The sequence below is a fragment of the Acyrthosiphon pisum genome, chromosome X (assembly GCF_005508785.2).
Source record: "Acyrthosiphon pisum isolate AL4f chromosome X, pea_aphid_22Mar2018_4r6ur, whole genome shotgun sequence".
In the NCBI taxonomy this organism is placed as follows: domain Eukaryota; kingdom Metazoa; phylum Arthropoda; class Insecta; order Hemiptera; family Aphididae; genus Acyrthosiphon; species Acyrthosiphon pisum.
Window position 1 is genome coordinate 72,575,868 of NC_042493.1, and position 20,664 is coordinate 72,596,531.

The following is a 20,664-nucleotide window of genomic DNA, read 5'->3' on the forward strand; positions in this document are numbered from 1 at the left end:
CAATCAGATTGGTTCAAATCGAAGTAAGTACAGCAAGAAAAACGATTATAATATAGGTATAAAGCGTAATTTTAATTTTTGAATAATTCGTCTCGCGACTAATATAATATCAACTTGAGAGAACACAATAAATATTTTGTTCTCGCTGGCCGCCAAGTTTTAATAATATTTTATTCTTAAACACGGTAAACAAAACGATTTTTATGAGCTCGTATCGGTGTGAATGTCGATTATTTTTAACGTCGAATTTTACGAAAAAAATATTATCCGCGTGATCTGTGGTCGTTATTTTCTCGGTATTTTTAAATTACATTTCTGAAGTTGTGTATAACCTCGTTTTTAAACAAATGCAAAATCCATATAATACTTTGTTTTAAAATCAAAATTCAGAAGGAAAAAACGTCGACAGATACCAAGCGCGGACATTATTTTCGTACCTATCTGAATAGTGAACGGTTTGATAACCAACTCTAAATATTAAACATAAGCTTGAAGTGCACATTATTGGTCGATGGCATTTGGAGCGTAGCTTGTAGGTACATACCAGGGCCATAAATTGTTTTCAATGGATGGACGGATGAGTGGTACACTAGAAAGAAAAATTAATTAAATACTGCCTCACCACCGTGAAAAATCCAAGTGTTTCTGCTCTGATGGATTTCGAAGTTTTTTTTTGTGACCTCTGTAATATTATACAATCGAGCGCATCGGCCCCCTATTCGCTTAATAGGGTTTCACAAAATATGTTTATGGAATAATTCAATATGTCATGCAACGATTACACTTTGTATCATTATACTCATAACTTATAGGTACAAATTACCGCATCGTCATTTCCTTATTTATTATACTAGTTATATATATAGTTAAATATTATACTAATGAAAGGAAATCTTATCTAAACAGCTATGTAGCCTATTAAAGCTATAACTTGTAACGTAATTTTTATTAAATCTGTAAAGGACGTTTTTAGTAAATATATTATTTATAAAAATAAAATTTAAGAATAAAAGCATATTGTTATATTGTTATAGTTCAATACACTTTTAAAAACATTAAATGTGTTGATTTCAATTATAAAGGATTTCTTTAAAAAAAAAAAAAAATAGCCTGTATACAAACTGTAGTCCGGACGCAATTCTAATATTCGATACTACCTACTGCGCTATAAATATTAACCATCTAAAACAAGGCTTAGGTAGGGCTGTTATTATAATGTCCTCCAAATACGATTTAACCGACAGTTAATCGTAAGCTCAACTACAATACTAAATGAAAGATTGGAATGTGCACTACACGTTTATTAATTTCAATAGTACAATACTAGAAAAGAGTTCATCGGTCAAATTTCTTTTATATACGTAAGTACCTTGGTATATTTTAACAATAAAATAATTGTTGTTATATTTTGCATGAAATCGTGGCTGTCGGAGAAGATTATAATGATAGATAGGCAATATATAATATAATTTATACATATTACTTGTGTGATAATAATACTAGATCATAATATTATATTATTACTGCTGTGAAGTGGACTATAGAGCATAACAATATAGTATTGACTAACTACTCCAGCGGCGAACGAAAACAGTATAACAATAATATTGATTATTAATAATAATACAAATATTATATCGTATTAGAACAGGAAAGATAAACGAACGTCAAACGCGTCGTTATTATTACTTATTATACATCGACAAAATATGATATTAATGCTATATAATAATTTAGCACACTATGCTCAGGGTCTTTCCCTCCGCTATCATGAAATCCGTCTCTCCAACACACACGGCAATCGGTATCTATCGTCTTAATCACCTCGCGATACAACAGGTGGTGCGCTATCGAACTTTACTTTATCGCAACCCGCGGACGTCTCTCCATACACTGTTATAAGTTATTACTACGACAGCCGACGCGCACGAGACAAGTTTTCAAAACCTCAGTCGTCCGTTAAAATCATTCAATAATAATAATATTATAGTTGTAATAATAAATTGTAATTGCCAAAAAAAATGTTCATATTCTAAAATCACCACTGTAGCGCAAAACGCGTTCCTATAGTGTCAATATTACAATTTATTATTACCTATGTCGCATCGTACACGTCTCTGCGTTAACCGCAGTTTTTGTTTTTACTTCATCAGAGTTTATAATAATAATATATTATAATAATATCTCCATCGTCGACCGGCCGCCGATTGCGGCACGAATACGAATTTATAATAAAATTGCAATAAGTGAACGCTTAAAACACACCATCATCCGATAGTGGAAAACACCGACGGGCCCATCGATTCCGCCACAGTGCAGGTATAAAAACGTTTTGATTATTACTTACCTAATAGTTATTAGTTATTACGATAATATACATTTTATAAGACATATTATGGGAGGACACACAGTGTACTATGGTCCTGTACCAGTCGATCGTTTAGTAATTTTTTTTTCATATACGAAAACATTCGATTGTTGGTCGCGTCTTCCGAATCGGATCGAAATGATATTATTACATCATTATTATATTATTATTATCGTGTTTGCCAACTGCTATAGATGTAATCCGTGAAAATAAACTCAATACTGTAAAAAAAAAGTTTCTCGTCGTTATTACATTTTATTTCAACATAGTATACTTAAAGCTAAAAATGTACATATATATAATATAGCATATTATTATTCATTAATATTAAAATATAACTCCACCGACCCATTCACACCGCGCGTGCTTTTTTTAGAAAAAACATTTTCGTTCGTTTAAAAGGACGGCCGCGGCTTGACGTGTGTGCCGTTCATATTATTATATGGGCAAAGGTAATAACACATAAATATATCTACATAATAATATATTAAGGGGATTCAACGTCGGCGTTGAGGTACTGTATGAATACTGCCACCTACCCATCACAGACACACAACCTTTACAATATTTAAATGCATTATATTATTATACCCACGGCCCATATTAATAACACGCTCGTCTGACATATGATTCTGTTTGCGCGTCCTATTATCGCATACGAGATCATTATAATGATCACATCGTACAATAACGACGAATCGGTACGACGGCAATAACGAGCGCACGGTCGCCATGACGTTTTATAATAATAATATAACGAAATTATTATTATTATTATCTTGTCACTGACATGAGCTGCTGTAGGTCGTAAGCAACGTAAATACATGATATGAGTAATATTATTATAATATATCACCTCTTCAACTGCCATTTGACCGGGACAAAAACAGCGCGCCGGACCATTAAATATTTTGTCAATGTTGAACGATGTTAACATTTCACCAAACATGGGATCGCGTATCCCCGAAAATGATATTACAGTGAGACTTCACTATCGCGAAATCTCGTTGACTACAAAAAAAAATTAATTCGTATTATAGAGAAATTCGTTGGATAGAAATGATGGAATATTAAATAAAATTGGTTCTAATTTGGCTTAAAAATATTTCGTTAAACAAAAAAATGGAAGTTTACCGGTGAGTGGGTGCCTTGATCGGCTGGACCATGGATCTATATATATAATTTATATATTAGAAAATGTATGTCTTTATAAAATATATTATTATACAGGAGTATTATAGCACTTTGGTGTATTTATATTAAATAGTTTGCCATCGTTATGGTTCGGAAACAACTACGGCTATTAATTTATAATCAAAGGCACAAACATCCTAAAAGACATCCAACCAGGTTTAGGTTCCACATAATAATATGTGTCAAAAAAACACAAAAATAAACCAGAATATAACATTAAATATTTTGGTATTGGAAAGTTATTAGGCGTTCGTTATAATATCTATGAGATAACGACAACGTTCCACTTAACGAGCATTTTAATTCAGCCGTAGTTGTAGCCTTGAAGGTTTTCAGACAAACTTTTATGTTTATACTTACCTAACATGGGTACTATGTTACTATAATAATTCCTATGACGACTTATGTTATTTCATATTAATTAATAATGCGTATAATAAGTGTTCGATCGCCTGCAAACGCGAATTTTAATGCGTGAAGTTACGATCAAAAATCCCTCAGTCAAACTCAGTTGACAAGTAATTTTATTTTATTTTAAGTAATAATTTTTATGTCGATATTTTTTCAATACACAGTCGTTCTAATAATATCACCTATTATCGTTCGACGATTGCACCGCGTTCATCGTAGCAATAATACAACATCAATTTAATATTATGATATTATATACTATATTATCGTTTAATCGCATTCCGATAAAATACTGGTATGAAAATATTTCTGTTTTTCAGACACTAACGAGGTACCTGCGGCTTTAAGTTTTGTCGAATTCCACGATGGATAGAAATTGCAGAATATACAACTTCGGTCCAGACGGCCGCGACGCGTGTTGGGCCGCATTGTCGAGTTCGTGGGGCCGTTGTTCGAATCAGCAAGGTAAATATTAATAATATAAGTTATAACTATCATATTATTATTATATTACATCCGTGGAGTTCGGTGGACATCGGTATTTTATTCGTCGCCGTTAAGAACTATATACCTATAAGGGACCTTATAATAGGTACAGCTACTAAATTTGTCACTTGGCTTAATTTTTTTTTTTTTGAATGTTCGTAATACTCCGAATGAGATTTTCACTGGAAGAAAAATCAAAAAAGTTTCCTGAAATTAAGTAGGTAGAAATTAGTTATTTTGTTCTTTATAAATGTTTGCGATTTATATAATATAACTGTTATTATGATTGGATATAATAATTCTGATATTTGGTCAATATATTTTTTACCCACATTGATTTATCCGAAAGTTTATCGACTCAAATAACTACTGAACCATATTCAATAAAAGTTATATCAATATATTCCTTAGGACTTTGTGAGCATTTATATTTGATTTTTTTCAATCCCTATACCTATGTAGCTATAAGATACCTCACACATGATTTTTTTCAGCTCACGGAAAAAGAATACTTTTTTGTTTGCTTACATGTCTGCTGGTTAATTGGTTACATATTATATTACTGTTATAATTATTAGTAAAAATATGGCACAGGGTTACATTTTTTTACAAATATATTTAATAAATAAAAACAAATCTTTGGCATGGGCAACGCCGTGCGGTACAGCTATAATATTTTTATAATATTTACAGGTTAGGTAACTATATTATAGCATTATTATAAACTATAATATCTGGACTACACGTGTACGACATTTAGTCATCGTAATTAGACCTTCGACCGAAGTAATCACAGACTTAAGTTATGGACGTAATACGTATAAATGTAGCATTCACGATGCGATATTATTTTAACGCATCACCCAACAATTTATATAGATATGATTCTATAATATTATGTTTAACGGTTATTAAGTCGACTCGATTAATATAGTATTATGGTTCTATGGTGGTATTTAAATAAATCATCGTCAGTGACTCCTTATATCAACGAAATATGTTTATTGTTGATATTTATTTTGGAAAGTTGTACGATTATCTTACGCCTGTAGAAAATAAAGAAAATCCAATTTTTGATCCATCTTTTTAACGTCCTATTTTTCAATCCTAAGAAAACCTTATGTGGTATTTAGAAAACAGCATTCTGAAAACCGTTGTATTAGATTATTATTATAGTATACGGTATACTGTATACCATAAATATAATTAATTTCATAACTTAAGGGACATAACAAAAAAAAGATGGTTTTATTAGGTATATATATTTTTTTTTATTTAGACTCTTTAAAAGCAAAAATATAAAACAGTATACAGAATGTAACAAACATAAAATTTTAAACAATCAATATATTTATAGAACTACTTTTTTTACTTTTAATAATAAAAAATATAATATTAAATATTTGTTTTTTATTTTATATAGAAATTTATTTATTTTTTTAACTCGTGGTTTTTAATCATCCAAATAGTTTGAATAATATTTTACTGATATTTTTTACAGAAACAGTATCTACTCAGTGAAATTATAACTTATTCGGAAAGAAAAAAATGTCAATTTCGACAGTTTTGTAAAAAATGATTTTGTTGTTTTTGAATGTTTCGTGTATTATGGTATACTTTTAGTACATTTTTAACATAAAAGAAATAATTCACCTTTTCATCAGGTCTTATAACTTTGGGTTTTAACATGTAATTAACTTTTCGTTAATAGGTAGTTGATAACACCATGTGGGTTCTGCTTATAATATGAATTTATAGTTTTATCATATTTCACATACAAAGTTTATATAACTGTAAAATTGTATATTCGTTATTGCTTATTACAGATATTATATATATTTTCAAACATTATTGGTTTAAATATTCTGTTGGATTTAAGATTTTAGATAATGTTTAATTTACTCGTTAAGTTATAGTAGGTACATAATATACGTAAATAAATACATCTCTCAGTATAGTTTTTATCAGATTTTAGTCAGTTTGTTGATTAATCAGCATGACTTTTATAATTATATTTTTATGTTCTTACTATAAACAATGAATACTGACTTTAATAAAATAAATTAAAGAAACATCAAATGCATTGAAAAACTAAACAATTATATACATCTGAAATGTTTGAATTGATGAAGTGCCTCACTCGAACCGTGATTTATTTCCTCGGGGTTTTTAATGTTCAAATTGATTTATCTGTATTATAAAATCATATTTAACTAGTTATACATTTATATATTGGATAATGGCTGTAAAAAATATCATTTTTAAAGCCACTTAAATGAATTTCAAACAAATATCGATTAAAAGTTTTTAAATAGTTTTAAGCTTTAGTTGAGTTTTTGTATAGCCGTATAACTCTAATTAACTTATTATTGTGTATACGCTATACACTATAGTCTACGATAACAATTAACAGCGCATACTCTATTATACATAAACTTACTATTAATCAAAATAAATATATCCTGTTTAACTTTTAGTTCACCGCAAGCACTTATTTGAAACTTAAAGTGACTCAAATAAGAAATTTTTTTAATGAACACAGTACCTAGTATTATAAATGGTTGGTTTATATTTTTGGTCGAACAAATACATTACTATTAAATTACTTTTCATTAGAAAATTATATTAATTAACAGTAAGGTGGTTTTCCTAAAAGATAATATAAAATGTTTTTTTTTATGTACGGTGAACACCCCTAGTGGATCACCCTTAACAGAAAAGTCGGCTTAACCAAAATGTGTTTTTAAGCTATACAAACAATATAATATAATATTAATTCTGGAATATAATAAGATACCATTTTTAATTAAAGCTTACGTTCCAATTATGAAAATTTGAGAACAACAATTTTTAACTCCATTCTAATGATTTTTTGGAAAAAAGTTTTAAATATTGTGTAGTTAACTACTAATATAAATATTACATTTACTTTGAATAATATGTTTATATATGGAGTGGTGTCTAACTGTGTTAGTACATCTCGTCAGACGTCAGTCATTTTTGTATTAGTTATTTTTCAAAACAAAATTATAACTGTATTATTATTTATAAATGGATGTAAATATTTTAGTTAATTTTCAATTTTAATTTTTCATATTTATTTTTTAATTGTTATCATTTAATTACTTTTCATATCATTTTTAAAAAAGGAGTTAAATGATAATCAATTTCTAGGTCCATTTTATCTTATATGTGTAAAAGTTCAATTATTGTTTTTATTAGGTAATTATATAAATATAAACGCAATAAAGCTATGCATTTATTATATTATTTTTTTATTGTGAATAAATTCTTTATTGAGTTTATTAATTATTATGCTTAATGAAATCATTAAGGGTAATTTAAAATTTTTAAGAAAAATTGATCTTATACAAACTGATGATATCCATTTATTTAATTTAAGGAAAGTATATTTTGTGGTAGGTATATGATAAAAATAAAACAATAAATATGAAAACTAAATACTAAAAAAAAAAAAAATGTATCCATTTAATATTGTTTTGAAAAAATGTCTTGTACGAAAGACGACTGACGAGGTATAATAATATAGTGAGACACCACTCCGTACACAAACATATTATTTACAATAAATGTAAACATTTTTATTAGCAGTAAAGTATTAATATTCAAAATATTTTCTCAAACTATAAAACTTGGTATTTGTTGAACTTTTATAATCTTATACATCAAACTAAATTGTATGATAATGAAGAATAGGTAATTAATACTGTAATTACCAAACCACCGGTTTTGTTTATTTTCTGAATAATTAAAATAGTCCAACATTTAATAAACCCAAACTAGATATCATGCACACAATTGATAATTACTTATAAGGTATATTATAATATACTGCTATGTATTCAACTATGTTATTTTTCTGTACTTGAGTAATATAATAAAGTAAATATGGTGATTAAACATAAATAATTATGTACAGGACAGTGTGGTGTTCAATAATTTGAGCAATATTTTAATACGTTTTTTAAATAATATAGCTGAGAAATCAAATTTAAATCTATTAAGATTTTTTAAAATGGTAGGTAGGATAAAATATTTTATTGTTTTAGATTGGGTAGTTTATAAATTTAATTTATATTTTATGTTTAAATTAACATCAAGTGTATAACATCCTCTAAAGACTTTTAATGCTTATAAGTCGGTTTATTCAATTTGCTTTACTAAAATATTATAAACAAAAATAAATAAATAAAAAAATGTATATTATAAATTAATAATTTAATTTATTTTTTTAACGACGGTTAATATATACTTAATAACTAATATTTGACTACTTTATAATTAACAATTTTCAATGTATGTGAAAATAATTTTTAAATATTTATTCACGTGTAACATTCCTCTCAAAAAGTTTTCTTTTTACATACAAATGAATATGTGTTTGTGTTTATATATGTATAATATTTAATATGATATATTTATACAGCATGGTTGTATAATATAACGAGTTTAACTTTTATTTGTGGCATTTGGGAATGTTCACCTAGGTATAAATTAATTAACAAATATTATCATTTTTTTTTTATTTTTATTGACCATGGTTATATAATTTAAAAACAACGACTTACGGGATATACAAGTGAATTGTATTTTGTTCCATACAGAAATGATCAAAAATAACATAAGCGGGCAAAATTACATCTAGGGGAATTTTGGGATTAGGTTTTATAGCCGGTCTCGCCACTGTTCCAAATTATCATTAACTATGTATTATTTAATATTATTATATTAAATTTTGTTGGAAACATTTTAAAGACAATTGTTTACTAGTTTCCATATAATATATTGTAGTGGCATATAAAATACTATTGTGACATCTAATTACTTATTTATTTTTAACAAAATAACGTTCATGTACAAGAGTATTAGAATACCTAGTACTAGAAATTATTTATTAAGCATGTAACATGTGACTCTACCACAGACGTGTTGATTGATATTAATTAAATATATATTTATCAATATTCGATATTTCTGTTTTTGAATATATTTTACCTATCAGGATGTAAAAGTTAAGATTTTTAACTGTTTACAAATAATTTTAAAGTTTTATCCACTTATATTTATTTGACTATTGACATACGAACCCACATTTATAAATTAACTTTTAAGTATGCACCTATAGAATTCGGTTTGGTTAGGTAAACAAATTATTCAAAAATCATGATAAGCGACGTGGGCTATTGACGGGTGACTAATTTTACCCCTATATTATTATTTATAAGCCCCTAATTAATACAATTTATTAGTTTTTATCATTAAATATAAATATGAAGTTCTTTGTAAATATACCTTATTTTTTTCTGATAATATTTTCTATATTCTACAAACTTATAATAATTATTATAAACCGAAAACTCGTAATAAACAAAATATTTTTCTGGATAATACGAAAATTGACTTAGTTAGGAAAATAAAAATAATATGAGTTGATTTTAAGTTAATGGAGAGGAAAATGAGTTAAGTTAAAGTTAAGTAATTAAAACACTGAACTAGTAAGTTAAGTTAATAAGTTAAAATCAACTTAACTCTTAATTTATTAACTCGCAGCCCAGTCTTGAGTTTATGTATACGAATATTATGTTAATATTATAGTATGCCAAGACACATATTCATATTATGAGACATACAATAAAATATTATTCAAAAAATAAAATAAGAAATATTTAAGACGTTACACTTATACTTAATATTTCATATTTGTAAGAACTGACAACAAATAAAAATAAATTATTTATAAAAACGGACGAAACGTCTTTTGGTAATAATTTATAGTAAATTTATAAACCGAATAAGGGGATTTGAATTAAATTGTACAAGTTACAAAAATTAGTTTATGAAATGTAATAACAAAACCGCTTAGTTTATTTTATCTAAATAAATGTTAAGCGAGTTGAATGTAGCAAAGTTTTTTTACAGATTAAATCTGAAAGCTTGACAAAATAATTATGACTGGTTTACGTCTTAATATATAATAACTAGATTTTTCAATTACGTAAACAGATTTGACTTGATCAACATCTTTTAATTTTTAATAAAATTCTATTAGAATTCTATTTTTATTTCTGAAATTTGAATATTTATTTCATGGTAGGTACTAAAGAAAACTAAATATTTTATTCTGTCCGGTCTTTTATTGAGACCAATATTATATACTGCACTCAACTGCAATTGTATTTATGTCTAAAAATTATGATGTGTCTCGTATTGACAAAAATTAAAATACACTCACAACTTAACCCTCGTGACAGTAAATGTTGTAGTATTATATACATTTATATAAGAGTATACCTAATGTATATATATTATACGGTATCCACGTCACATTAATTGTAACGAAAAATCAATTATAACTTCTTATTTTTCATTACATTACATAATATATTATACTCAGACCTGGGTAGTATCGCACAAGGGCATCCTCACGGGAGGGGGTAGTAGGGGAAATTGCCTTCTCTTGCCTTCTTATAGGTCAATTATCATAATCATAATTTATAATTTTAATGCCCTAAAAAAATTCAATAAAGCCTTAAAAATTCTGAATAATGCACTAAATTATATTTATTTTTGATAATATCGATATAATTTCCAATATAAATTTGGTATAATAATGATAATATACTTTTTAAACTCTTAAAGGAGTGTAAAAAAGTCTTACAGACAGAACTAATCGTTTTGGATTTCTTTAAACAGAGAAATTAATTATTTCTTTTTTTTATAGGTTTAGATAATAATATATTTATTTACCTGTAAATAGATAGATATTAGATATTATAGTTGGTTAAATTTATATAAAAATCATGTAAAAGCATATAAACCTACAAATTTTAGAAAACTTTAAAACACCCTGAAAAATACATGCAAAAAATGACCTTAAAATTTAAAATCATTAAGAAATTTAAAATAAAAATTTCTTATTCTATTCGTGTGTATTATAAAACGAGTATCGTGTAGCTAGATTCGGAAAACAATGCAAAATGAATCGAAATCCCAACCTCGATCATTATCTAAGTAATAATATCACAAAATAAATATTTCAAAAAATTAAAATGATTACATTTTTTTTGTTGAGTGATTTTTATTACACTCGTTTAGGAATGTTAGAACTTAGAATGTTGCTTTTATAGACTTGTGACATGTAGTGTCGAGGTCAAGTTTTCAGTACTGCGGGGTTAATCAAGTTTTTAGTTTTTTGACAAAGAAATTAAATGTTCATAGATTGCAAATAGTTTCAAATTTTCAAGTTTGTGGTATTACTGACTTGAATGACTGAATAAACTAAAAACTATTAATTTTAAACATTTCTTAAAGTTATCAAATCACTGGTAACATTTTTTTATTAAAAAAAAATACATTTGTTAAATTAAATTTACATAGGTAACAATTAATTAAAATGAATGCTGTAAAATTAAGTTTTAATTAACTATCTACGTATAATTCATTAATAGTTTCTACATTCCTTATCTATATGAAAGTAAACAAGTCACAAGCAATACTTCATCACTAACCGGACAAGGAAACAACAAATTTAAAAAGAAAATACCCTCCCCTCTTGACAAATTTTATCGGACGCCCTTGGTATCGCGTTATTTTACATCTGAATTTTTTACCTCTGGAAGCAATCGCTAACTATTTGACATTTTTGCCAAATACTTATTACGTTTTCGTTTAATAAGTGAATAAATAAAATGTTGCCATACTGTGTCGATAAACAATCATATTTAGGTACTCTAGTGATGGTAATAACTAATAACATAGCTTTAACAAATTCTGTTTAATTTTGAAGATAAATGCCTATCATTAAAGAGTGTGGTGGCAAGTCTAAAAACTACGAAATATTATAACCAAAGATAATAAATAAAAAAACCTATATTATAGCTCTTACACAAATATTTGGCAGGTGGTTTTTATTTAGCGTGCTAAATTCCAGGGTTCCAAATGTATCTTATAATATAAAGCAATAAACTATAATTCGTGGCAATTTGATTTTTCGATATTTTTTGGATGATTTTGGATTTTGGATTTTTGGATCTATATTAAATACTTATACAATAAGTAATTATTATCTTAACAACAATCGAAAATAAATATCTTAGTAAAAACAATTGTAACTACGTAAAGTAAATACATATTAGTGAATAAATAAATATCTTAATATCAACAATCGGAACTATGTAATATATCGTACTGGTAATTAGCAGACGAACGGACACAACTGGTATATAAGGTGATCTAAACTTATGTTTAGGAACCTAAAACAATGATAAATTATCGTATTCGATAAACGTATAATTTTTAAGAGGACATCGTGTTATCTCCACATTACAAACGTACAACTTACTACCTTGCAAATTTAGTCAATATAAAATATACGAATTAACTTATTATAAAACTTAGAGGTAACCTATAGTATGCGTGCGTCATCGATTTTTTTATGATGTTTCAATTTTTAAATAGTAATATTTTACGTACCCATCATAACATGTTTAAAAATTAAAATCATCATAAAAAAAACCATCGTACAAACACAGATAATATTCTAACATTTGACTTTGATAGCAAGTTCACTCTAAAAGTATAGCTACTATACAAAATTGGATCTGCTGAGTGCAAATTTAGTATGTGGTACGTTTGTAATACGGATACAACACAATTTGCAGGTATGACGTCCTATATATGATATATTTATTTTTAGAAAAATTTCTCTGGGCCATTTTTTATCCCAACTTTCCACGACAATATGTGATACTGAAATGCAATATTTTTGAATTTTTTATTGTCAACCCTCAATCGTCTTCCTGGTATTCGAATAATATATGAACCCACGCACACGAGTTTTATTAATAATATAACCTATTCATATTCGATACATCACTCATTTATCCGTACACTTATAACTTGTAGGGTACTTAAAACTTGATTTTATATAGATATAATATATAAAATATAAAATATAAAATCAATGGCTATGGTAAGTATGACAAAATGCGAAAATCGGATAAAAAAAAATCTAGTAACTTTTTTTTATTCCGGGTACCTATTAAGTATTTAGTTACCTTCATATCATATTTATATTTATACATTAATTAATATAATGTATATACGGCCATGTGCCCTTAATTGCATATCAATATACAGTAAACAAATTTCATAATAATATGTATAATTGTGTTATTGTCTATAAAATAAAATATAAATGTTTACTTATTACTTTTTATTTAAAATTATATTTTTATTATTTACAAATGTATTGTTGTACATTTTAATAAAATGCAGGTCCACGCACATTTTTATTGTATATTACAACAAGTATAAATTATAAAAATCTTATTATTTTAGCCGCTTTTATTTTTGTAAAAAAAACATAATTTTATAGTGTTTATATGTGGCTTCCTCTTGGCATTCACCACTGACAGTGTCTGACACAGTATCTAATATTATTAATGTATAGCAACTGGCTTTAATTTGTAGTTCACGTGTGTACTTTTAAGTTAATAAAATTATGAACAAACCTCAATCCCACTTTAAATTATGTTTTAGACCTTAACACAGTGAAAGTCTCGTGTGATAGTTCATCGTCGAATGATGTCGAAGCACAGTCAAAACATACCTCAAGTATATTACAGTTTATTTTTAAATAATTCAGGCACAGTTTTACAATAGTTTTCTATAATTTACATAGAACGTAAATCATCGAATATCCTACCTACTTATTTATATTTGAATGTATCCAAATTAGGGACTGGAACCGAACCTAAAAGAACCGGTTCTGGAACCGGAACCTTTAAAATATTAAAAACCAGAACCGGGACCGAAACCTATATTTTAATAAAGTACCAGAACCGAACAGGAATTTTTAAATAAAATAAGTTCTTTTAGGTTCAAAAATAAAATAATTTTATTTATCATTTAATACTGTTTTGTGTATAAACTATGTATGATCATATGAGTTTTCTAATATTTCTCATATACTTAATTAAACCCGCATTCCGGATAGATAGTTGAAATTATCATTTTCGGTACTCAAATTATCTGTAAGCGATACCTTTTTTATCAAAAAAACCAGAACTGAACCGGAACAGCTATTTTATTCATGGAGAACCAGTACCAGAACCGGTACCGATAAATTCAAAAGGTTCCAGTCCTTGGCTCCCAAAGTCTATATTATTTAATACGGTTAAATAAGGTTAATTCTTAAATATTATTTTGATTAAATTTGTTTAATCTGAGCATTTTTTTTCAAACATTTATAACTTAAAGCCATGTATTTGTTGAAAAATACGTGTTAATATACCTAGTGTTATTCGTCAATTGCTTACACATATTTCTACATTCCACTCTAAATTCTGATAACTCTAATGTAACTTTGATGTATAATGATGTCGTTGACTGATTTGAAATTGTGGACTGTGGACACGCTTCACAGTATACAGTGAAAGTACAGGTCGCTAAATGAATAAAAATCAGTAAAGAAAATTGTTCAATATAATTTTAAACTATACTATAATTTAAGAGGTCTTATAATATTATTGTAACAATATATGTATTGATATCGATCGATGTTTATTCACTCACGCCATAATCAAAATTAGATTTTTCTAAACTTTTTAAACGATTAAATTTTAATGGGTTTAAAAAAAACCATAGGTATACCTACCTACGTCTTAAGTGAATATAAAAAACTATTGGTATCATTTATGGAGGTTATTTTATTATTTATATAAACGTGCCTACCTATTGCACGTGCGTACATATTTAAAATGTGCAAAATTAATGAACTGTGCGATTGTTTCATTGTTACAGTTTTACGGTTTTTTCAATCACTGTATACATAGGCACCTACCAATAATCTTAAAAAAAGAAAAGCTCGTAAAGTAATGATAATACAGTTTCATGAACTGTTGTAATATATAACAGCTGTATAATATACACTATGCATACTCGAATAAATTTTCTCCGGGCCAAGTTACAGAACTGTGCGTACCTAAACAACTAACTACTAAGTACGTTTATTAAAAAAGTTTTTATCGGTGAATAAATTGGTTTCAACTTTTTTATTTTCATTCTATGTTTTTAGTAAATAAACAACACCGTTACACTTTTGTTGTACTCGCCAATTATTTTCACTACGTCGTAATTGAATAGAGTTTTGTAAGGCAGTTGTAATGCGCTGCGTATTTTTCATAATATTTATTCGTACACCTAATACTGCAGTGCACTCTAGTATTCATGCGTAGCAACTAGTAACTATAAATGCCTCCAAAAGATTTCAAAACCGCGGTAAAAGCTAAAAAAAATAATAATAAAAACATTAAAATAGTGTTAACTGAACCTCTTCTTATAAATATTTTGTTTTTAACGTTTATAATTGAGTGTAAAATATATATTTTTTTTTAACCTAATTTTACATGATACTGTATGCTTTTCATATATTTTTGTTTAAAACCAGAGAACGTTTTCTTGAAATTTGTAATAAAATGCATTTTACATAAACAATTTATAATACCTAGTGTAACAATGGAAATTATTTTCATTTTCGGCTACTCTGAGTAGCGTAGATATTTTCCGTAGGTTTCCGATTGCTTGAGGAAATCACATTTCACCAATTAACTTTTTGTATGAATGTTATTTGATAGTTGAATACAAAATATTATATTTAATTTCCATTTGAGTTTCCAGTAAATATAACACTCTATATTGTATTATAAACAAAATGTAAATAATGACTATGGAACTAAGAGTGAAAAATCGAAACCTTAACGTAAACTTGCAGTTATTTTCGTGTAGATTTCTTGATAGCAAAAATAGACATTTTTCAATTTGATATACAATACCATCAAATAAAATATAATAATAGCAATAAACAACCAATTTCAAATATTACATAGTATTGTTATTGTTACATGAAGCTTTTGAAAACATATTATTCTTACTCAGTTTATATTTTGTATGCAGTACCTATACACATGTAAAAAAAATCCAAATATAAATATATAGGTACCATTTTATTTGAGTTAGCTTGTCACTGAGGCCTCGAGTTGTTTCTACGTTCTGGTAATGGTTATACAAAATTATAATATTGTCTCTGCATGAGTGATATATTTATATATACTACCTAAAATTTTTTTTGAAAATTTTATGAGCTACATAATATATTTGGTATAATAAGGTAAAGAGATATCTAAATCATTAAATACTATTTTATAAAATTAATAACTAATATGTAGGCTTCATAAAGGAGCCATTCAGCGATGGCACTTTAACAGTGAGTTAATATATTATAATTTATAACTTACACTTCAAAGTTCAAAAGGTTATTTTTATAAATTAAAAAAAAAATAAACCATCACCTTTGCATTGCATAATTAAAATAGTGTATTTGTATTTAATGTTGAAAAATTATACTTAGTAATTACTTATTAGAATAACTTTGAACTATTTAAAATACATTTATATTGAGTAGGTATTTCAAAATATTATTCAATGTAGATAATCAATAATGAGAAATGTATTTGAATCTAATTGTTTATAAGTCATTAAATTATAATATTATATTTAAAAGATTCTAATTGATATTAAGTACATTAATATTTTAATATAACACATGGGTCCTAAACTCCTAACACGTAGTTTCTTGGTTCTGTAAGGAACTCTAAAAACCATTTTTTTATATAGACTTGAATCACTTATTCCAACTTTGATTTCTATTCTAAACTATGTTCTTAATTGAATTTAGTACAGTTTAGTACAAAAAGTAAGAATTGTTCAACTAAATTGTATGTTTTACAGAATCGAAAGTTTTTGGTGTACAAACAAATGTTGATGGCCTTTTATTTTAATTGTAGATTTGCATCTTCAGAATGTAGGTACCTTTCTTGTGAAATTAAACATATTATAGATATTACCTAATAAAAATGATTTAAAATATGTTATAATGTACCTAATAACTGTTTTTAGAAACTCGTAGTCATTCTGAACTTTTATAATATTTATGAGTTGCTCATTAACCAATAATGTATTAAAAAAATATTTAAGATTTTATGCTTTTTTTTAACAACATAACAAATGTACAGAACACTTTGTGGAAATTGAGTTTAAGATCTATAATGACATTTAGGGCCGTTCTTACGACGTCCGGTTAAAGTTAACCGACACTTAACCGGCCGAATTCTGCCGGTAAAAAAATCTGTTATCAGTCAGTTAGCGTTAACCGACACTTTACCGTACATTGTAAGAACGGCCCTTAATCAACAAACTATTCTCATTTATCTGTATTGGATACCAATATACAATAATAAAATATTTACATTCTTTATGTTCCGTATTCCAATTTTTTAAACAACAAATTTCTTATTGATATTATATAATAGTCAATAGAATATGGATCTATAAATCATTAAAATACAAATGAGTAGTTATGGCATCATTTGATGGGGGGAGGGTGTCAATGAAAGTATTTATTTCGTTTTGTGTTATAAAAGCCTACTTATGGTGGAATATTTTTGCCGATTCAACTACGGCTCCATATATGAAAAAATTATAGTTTCATCTAATAGATTGTATGTAACTTAATATTTTCTTATTCATATCGTTGATCTATATCCGTACTTATTATTTACAACACTAACTATTCTATAGTTCTTAAAAATGTGTACAGTATGATTTGTAGATCTATTAATAATTATATAAATACGTACTTATTAAAACAGCCAATGTGGCCATTAAATATCAAATAACGGCAGTAGCCACAGCCCCTGTTAATTAAATAAGCATTTAGGATGGAAAAATTGTCTTGAATCCTAGGTTGTAAATAACAAAAACCACAGGACAATAAAGAAACAAACAATTATTTGTAAAACGACCGGTAAAAATGTTGCCATTTAGTATAACTTAAAATAGGCGTGTAATTAATCGATTTTTATATAATACTATACCTTAACAGAAATTAGTTTTAACTTATGAATAATAATAGTATGGAAAATTAAATTTCGTATTTGTATTAAACTAAATACAGTTGTCTTGTGTAAATACGTATACAGAACTCGTATAAATTATAAAAATAATTACTAATAGTAAGTGTTATGGTTGTCTGTTCACAGGATCTTTTAATTCAAGGTCGGTCAATTCATGTAGGTCGAGCAAAAAAACTAGCGTTTTTAAGACGTCACTGTCTCCACGGCCACAGGCACCACCATCATCTTCGCCGAGGGTCCTCAAACGCAAATCGGGCATACAACAATTGGCCAACAATCGGCTATCCAGTTCAGCTGAGGTTATGAAGATAACAATTTTGGAACCACCGCCAAGTAATGATCAGTGCAACTGCAGCCAGTCTGGATATTCGGAATTGCCCGTCGTCAACGGCGTCACAATCAACAATAATAATAACAACGATGATGACAAAAACAATCAGAAGTATGAAGTATTGGAAACTATTGACTTCGCTAACCAGAAGAAGCAGCAACTGGTGTGCGTGGCTGACTCCAGATCTTCGATAGACATTACAAAACCGGCCACCGTATACGCGGAGAAGCCAGTGCATCACGAAAGTGATGGCCCCATTTTATCTGTATCTCGTCCGCCGACTCCATCCACTGCCAAAAAGCAGCCAATCGAGAGTCTACAGCAGATCGATGGTGACAATGTTTCATCCATGACCTGTCCACTGACTCTGTCCAATACCGCCGAGCAGCTAATCGAGAATTCGCAGCAGATAGAAGGTGACAACGTTTCATCCATGTCCTGTTCACTGACTCTGTCCAATACCGTCGAGAAGCCAATCGAGAGTTCACAGCAGATGGAAAGTGACAACGTTTCATCCATGTCCTGTCCATTGAATCCACCCTCTACCGTCGAACAGCAAATCGAAATGGTACAGCAGATCGAAGATGACAACATTTCATCCATGCCCTGTCCATTGAATCCACACTTTACAGTCGAACAGCAAATTGAGGTGGTACAGCAGATCGAAGGTGACAACGTTTCATCCATGTCCTGTCTATTGAATCCACCCTCTACCGTCGAACAGCAAATCGAGGTGGTACAGCAGATCAAAGATGACAACATTTCATCCATGTCCTGTCCATTGAATCCACCCTCTACCGTCGAACAGCAAATCGAAATGGTACAGCAGATCGAAGATGACAACATTTCATCCATGTCCTGTCCATTGAATCCACACTTTACAGTCGAACAGCAAATTGAGGTGGTACAGCAGATCGAAGGTGACAACGTTTCATCCATGTCCTGTCCATTGAATCCACCCTCTACCGTCGAACAGCAAATCGAGGTGGTACAGCAGATCGAAGGTGACAACGTTTTATCTATGTCCTGTCCACTGACTCTGTCCAATACCGTCGAGCAGCCAATCGAGAGTTCAAAGCAGTTCGAATGTGACTACGTTTCATCTATGTCTTGTCCACTGACTATGACCATTGCCGTCGAGCAGAAAAATGAGAATGTACAAAAGACCGACGATGATATCGTTTCATCCATGTTCTGTCCGTTGACTCTGTCCACTACCGCCGAACAGCAGATTGAGAGAGTACAGCGGATCGAAGGTGCAAACGTTTCATCCGTGTCTTGTCCGCTGAATGTGTCCATTGCCATTGAGCAGCAAATTGAGAGTGAACAGCAGATCAAAAGCGACCCAGCCATATCCATTTCCAGTCTATTGTCTCTGTCCATTGTAGTTGAGCAGCCGGTGGCCGTCAAAAACTCAGTGATGACGGAAGTTGTTGTGGCCAACCACCATACAGTTTCACCGGAATTGTCGCCACAGTTTCCTGTTATGACATCAACCACTGACGACGAGAACCCGATAGTCCATAAAGTTGTCTCGCCGTCGCCGCAGCCCAAAGATGGCATCGAGTGTCCGGTTCAATCAAATACGGGTAAGAACCAAACCAAAAGTATGATAATTTGTGTTATGTGAATAATATTCAGTAGTCAGCAATCAAAGTACCTATGTAATTAGTTTTTGTAACATGAAGGGATAAAAATTATAATATAACGATAAAAAAAAATCATACGTAAGATCTAACATTGAGCCAAAGAACGCTTCAGCACGTTTGGGAATTGTATTCCAAAACGCGTCACGTTTGGGTACTGTTTTATTCTAATTCCGTACACAATTGAGTACTATAGAGTATAGATATAAACTATAGTACATATTATTTATAATA

At 28.6% G+C, this 20,664-nt stretch overlaps 1 protein-coding gene across 4 annotated transcripts; it reads left to right on the top strand.

The window, feature by feature from the left end:
• On the top strand, positions 1 to 20,457 carry LOC100575220. 4 transcript variants are annotated; one of them, XM_016802361.2, is made up of 4 exons: positions 1 to 23; positions 4,294 to 4,438; positions 14,021 to 14,095; positions 18,580 to 20,457. In XM_016802361.2, exons 2-4 carry the CDS (start codon positions 4,339 to 4,341, stop codon positions 20,412 to 20,414), a joined length of 2,010 nt encoding a protein of 669 aa, XP_016657850.1. In that variant the 5' UTR covers positions 1 to 23; positions 4,294 to 4,338; the 3' UTR covers positions 20,415 to 20,457. The 4 variants fall into 4 exon arrangements, with proteins under 4 accessions (XP_016657850.1, XP_016657848.1, XP_003242795.1 ...); XM_016802359.2 differs by lacking the exon at positions 1 to 23 and adding an exon at positions 1,632 to 2,319 and having other exon boundaries at positions 18,580 to 20,456; XM_016802360.2 differs by lacking the exon at positions 1 to 23 and adding an exon at positions 3,615 to 4,080.
• Positions 20,458 to 20,664: the final 207 nt, after the last annotated feature.

Coding starts and splice junctions, on each gene's coding strand:
- LOC100575220 (XM_016802361.2), top strand. CDS start 4,339: ATGGATAGAAATTGCAGAATATACAACTTCGGTCCAGACGGCCGCGAC. Junction 4,439..14,020: donor CCGTTGTTCGAATCAGCAAG/GTAAATATTAAT, acceptor ATTATGTTTTAG/ACCTTAACACAGTGAAAGTC. Junction 14,096..18,579: donor ACAGTCAAAACATACCTCAA/GTATATTACAGT, acceptor GTCTGTTCACAG/GATCTTTTAATTCAAGGTCG.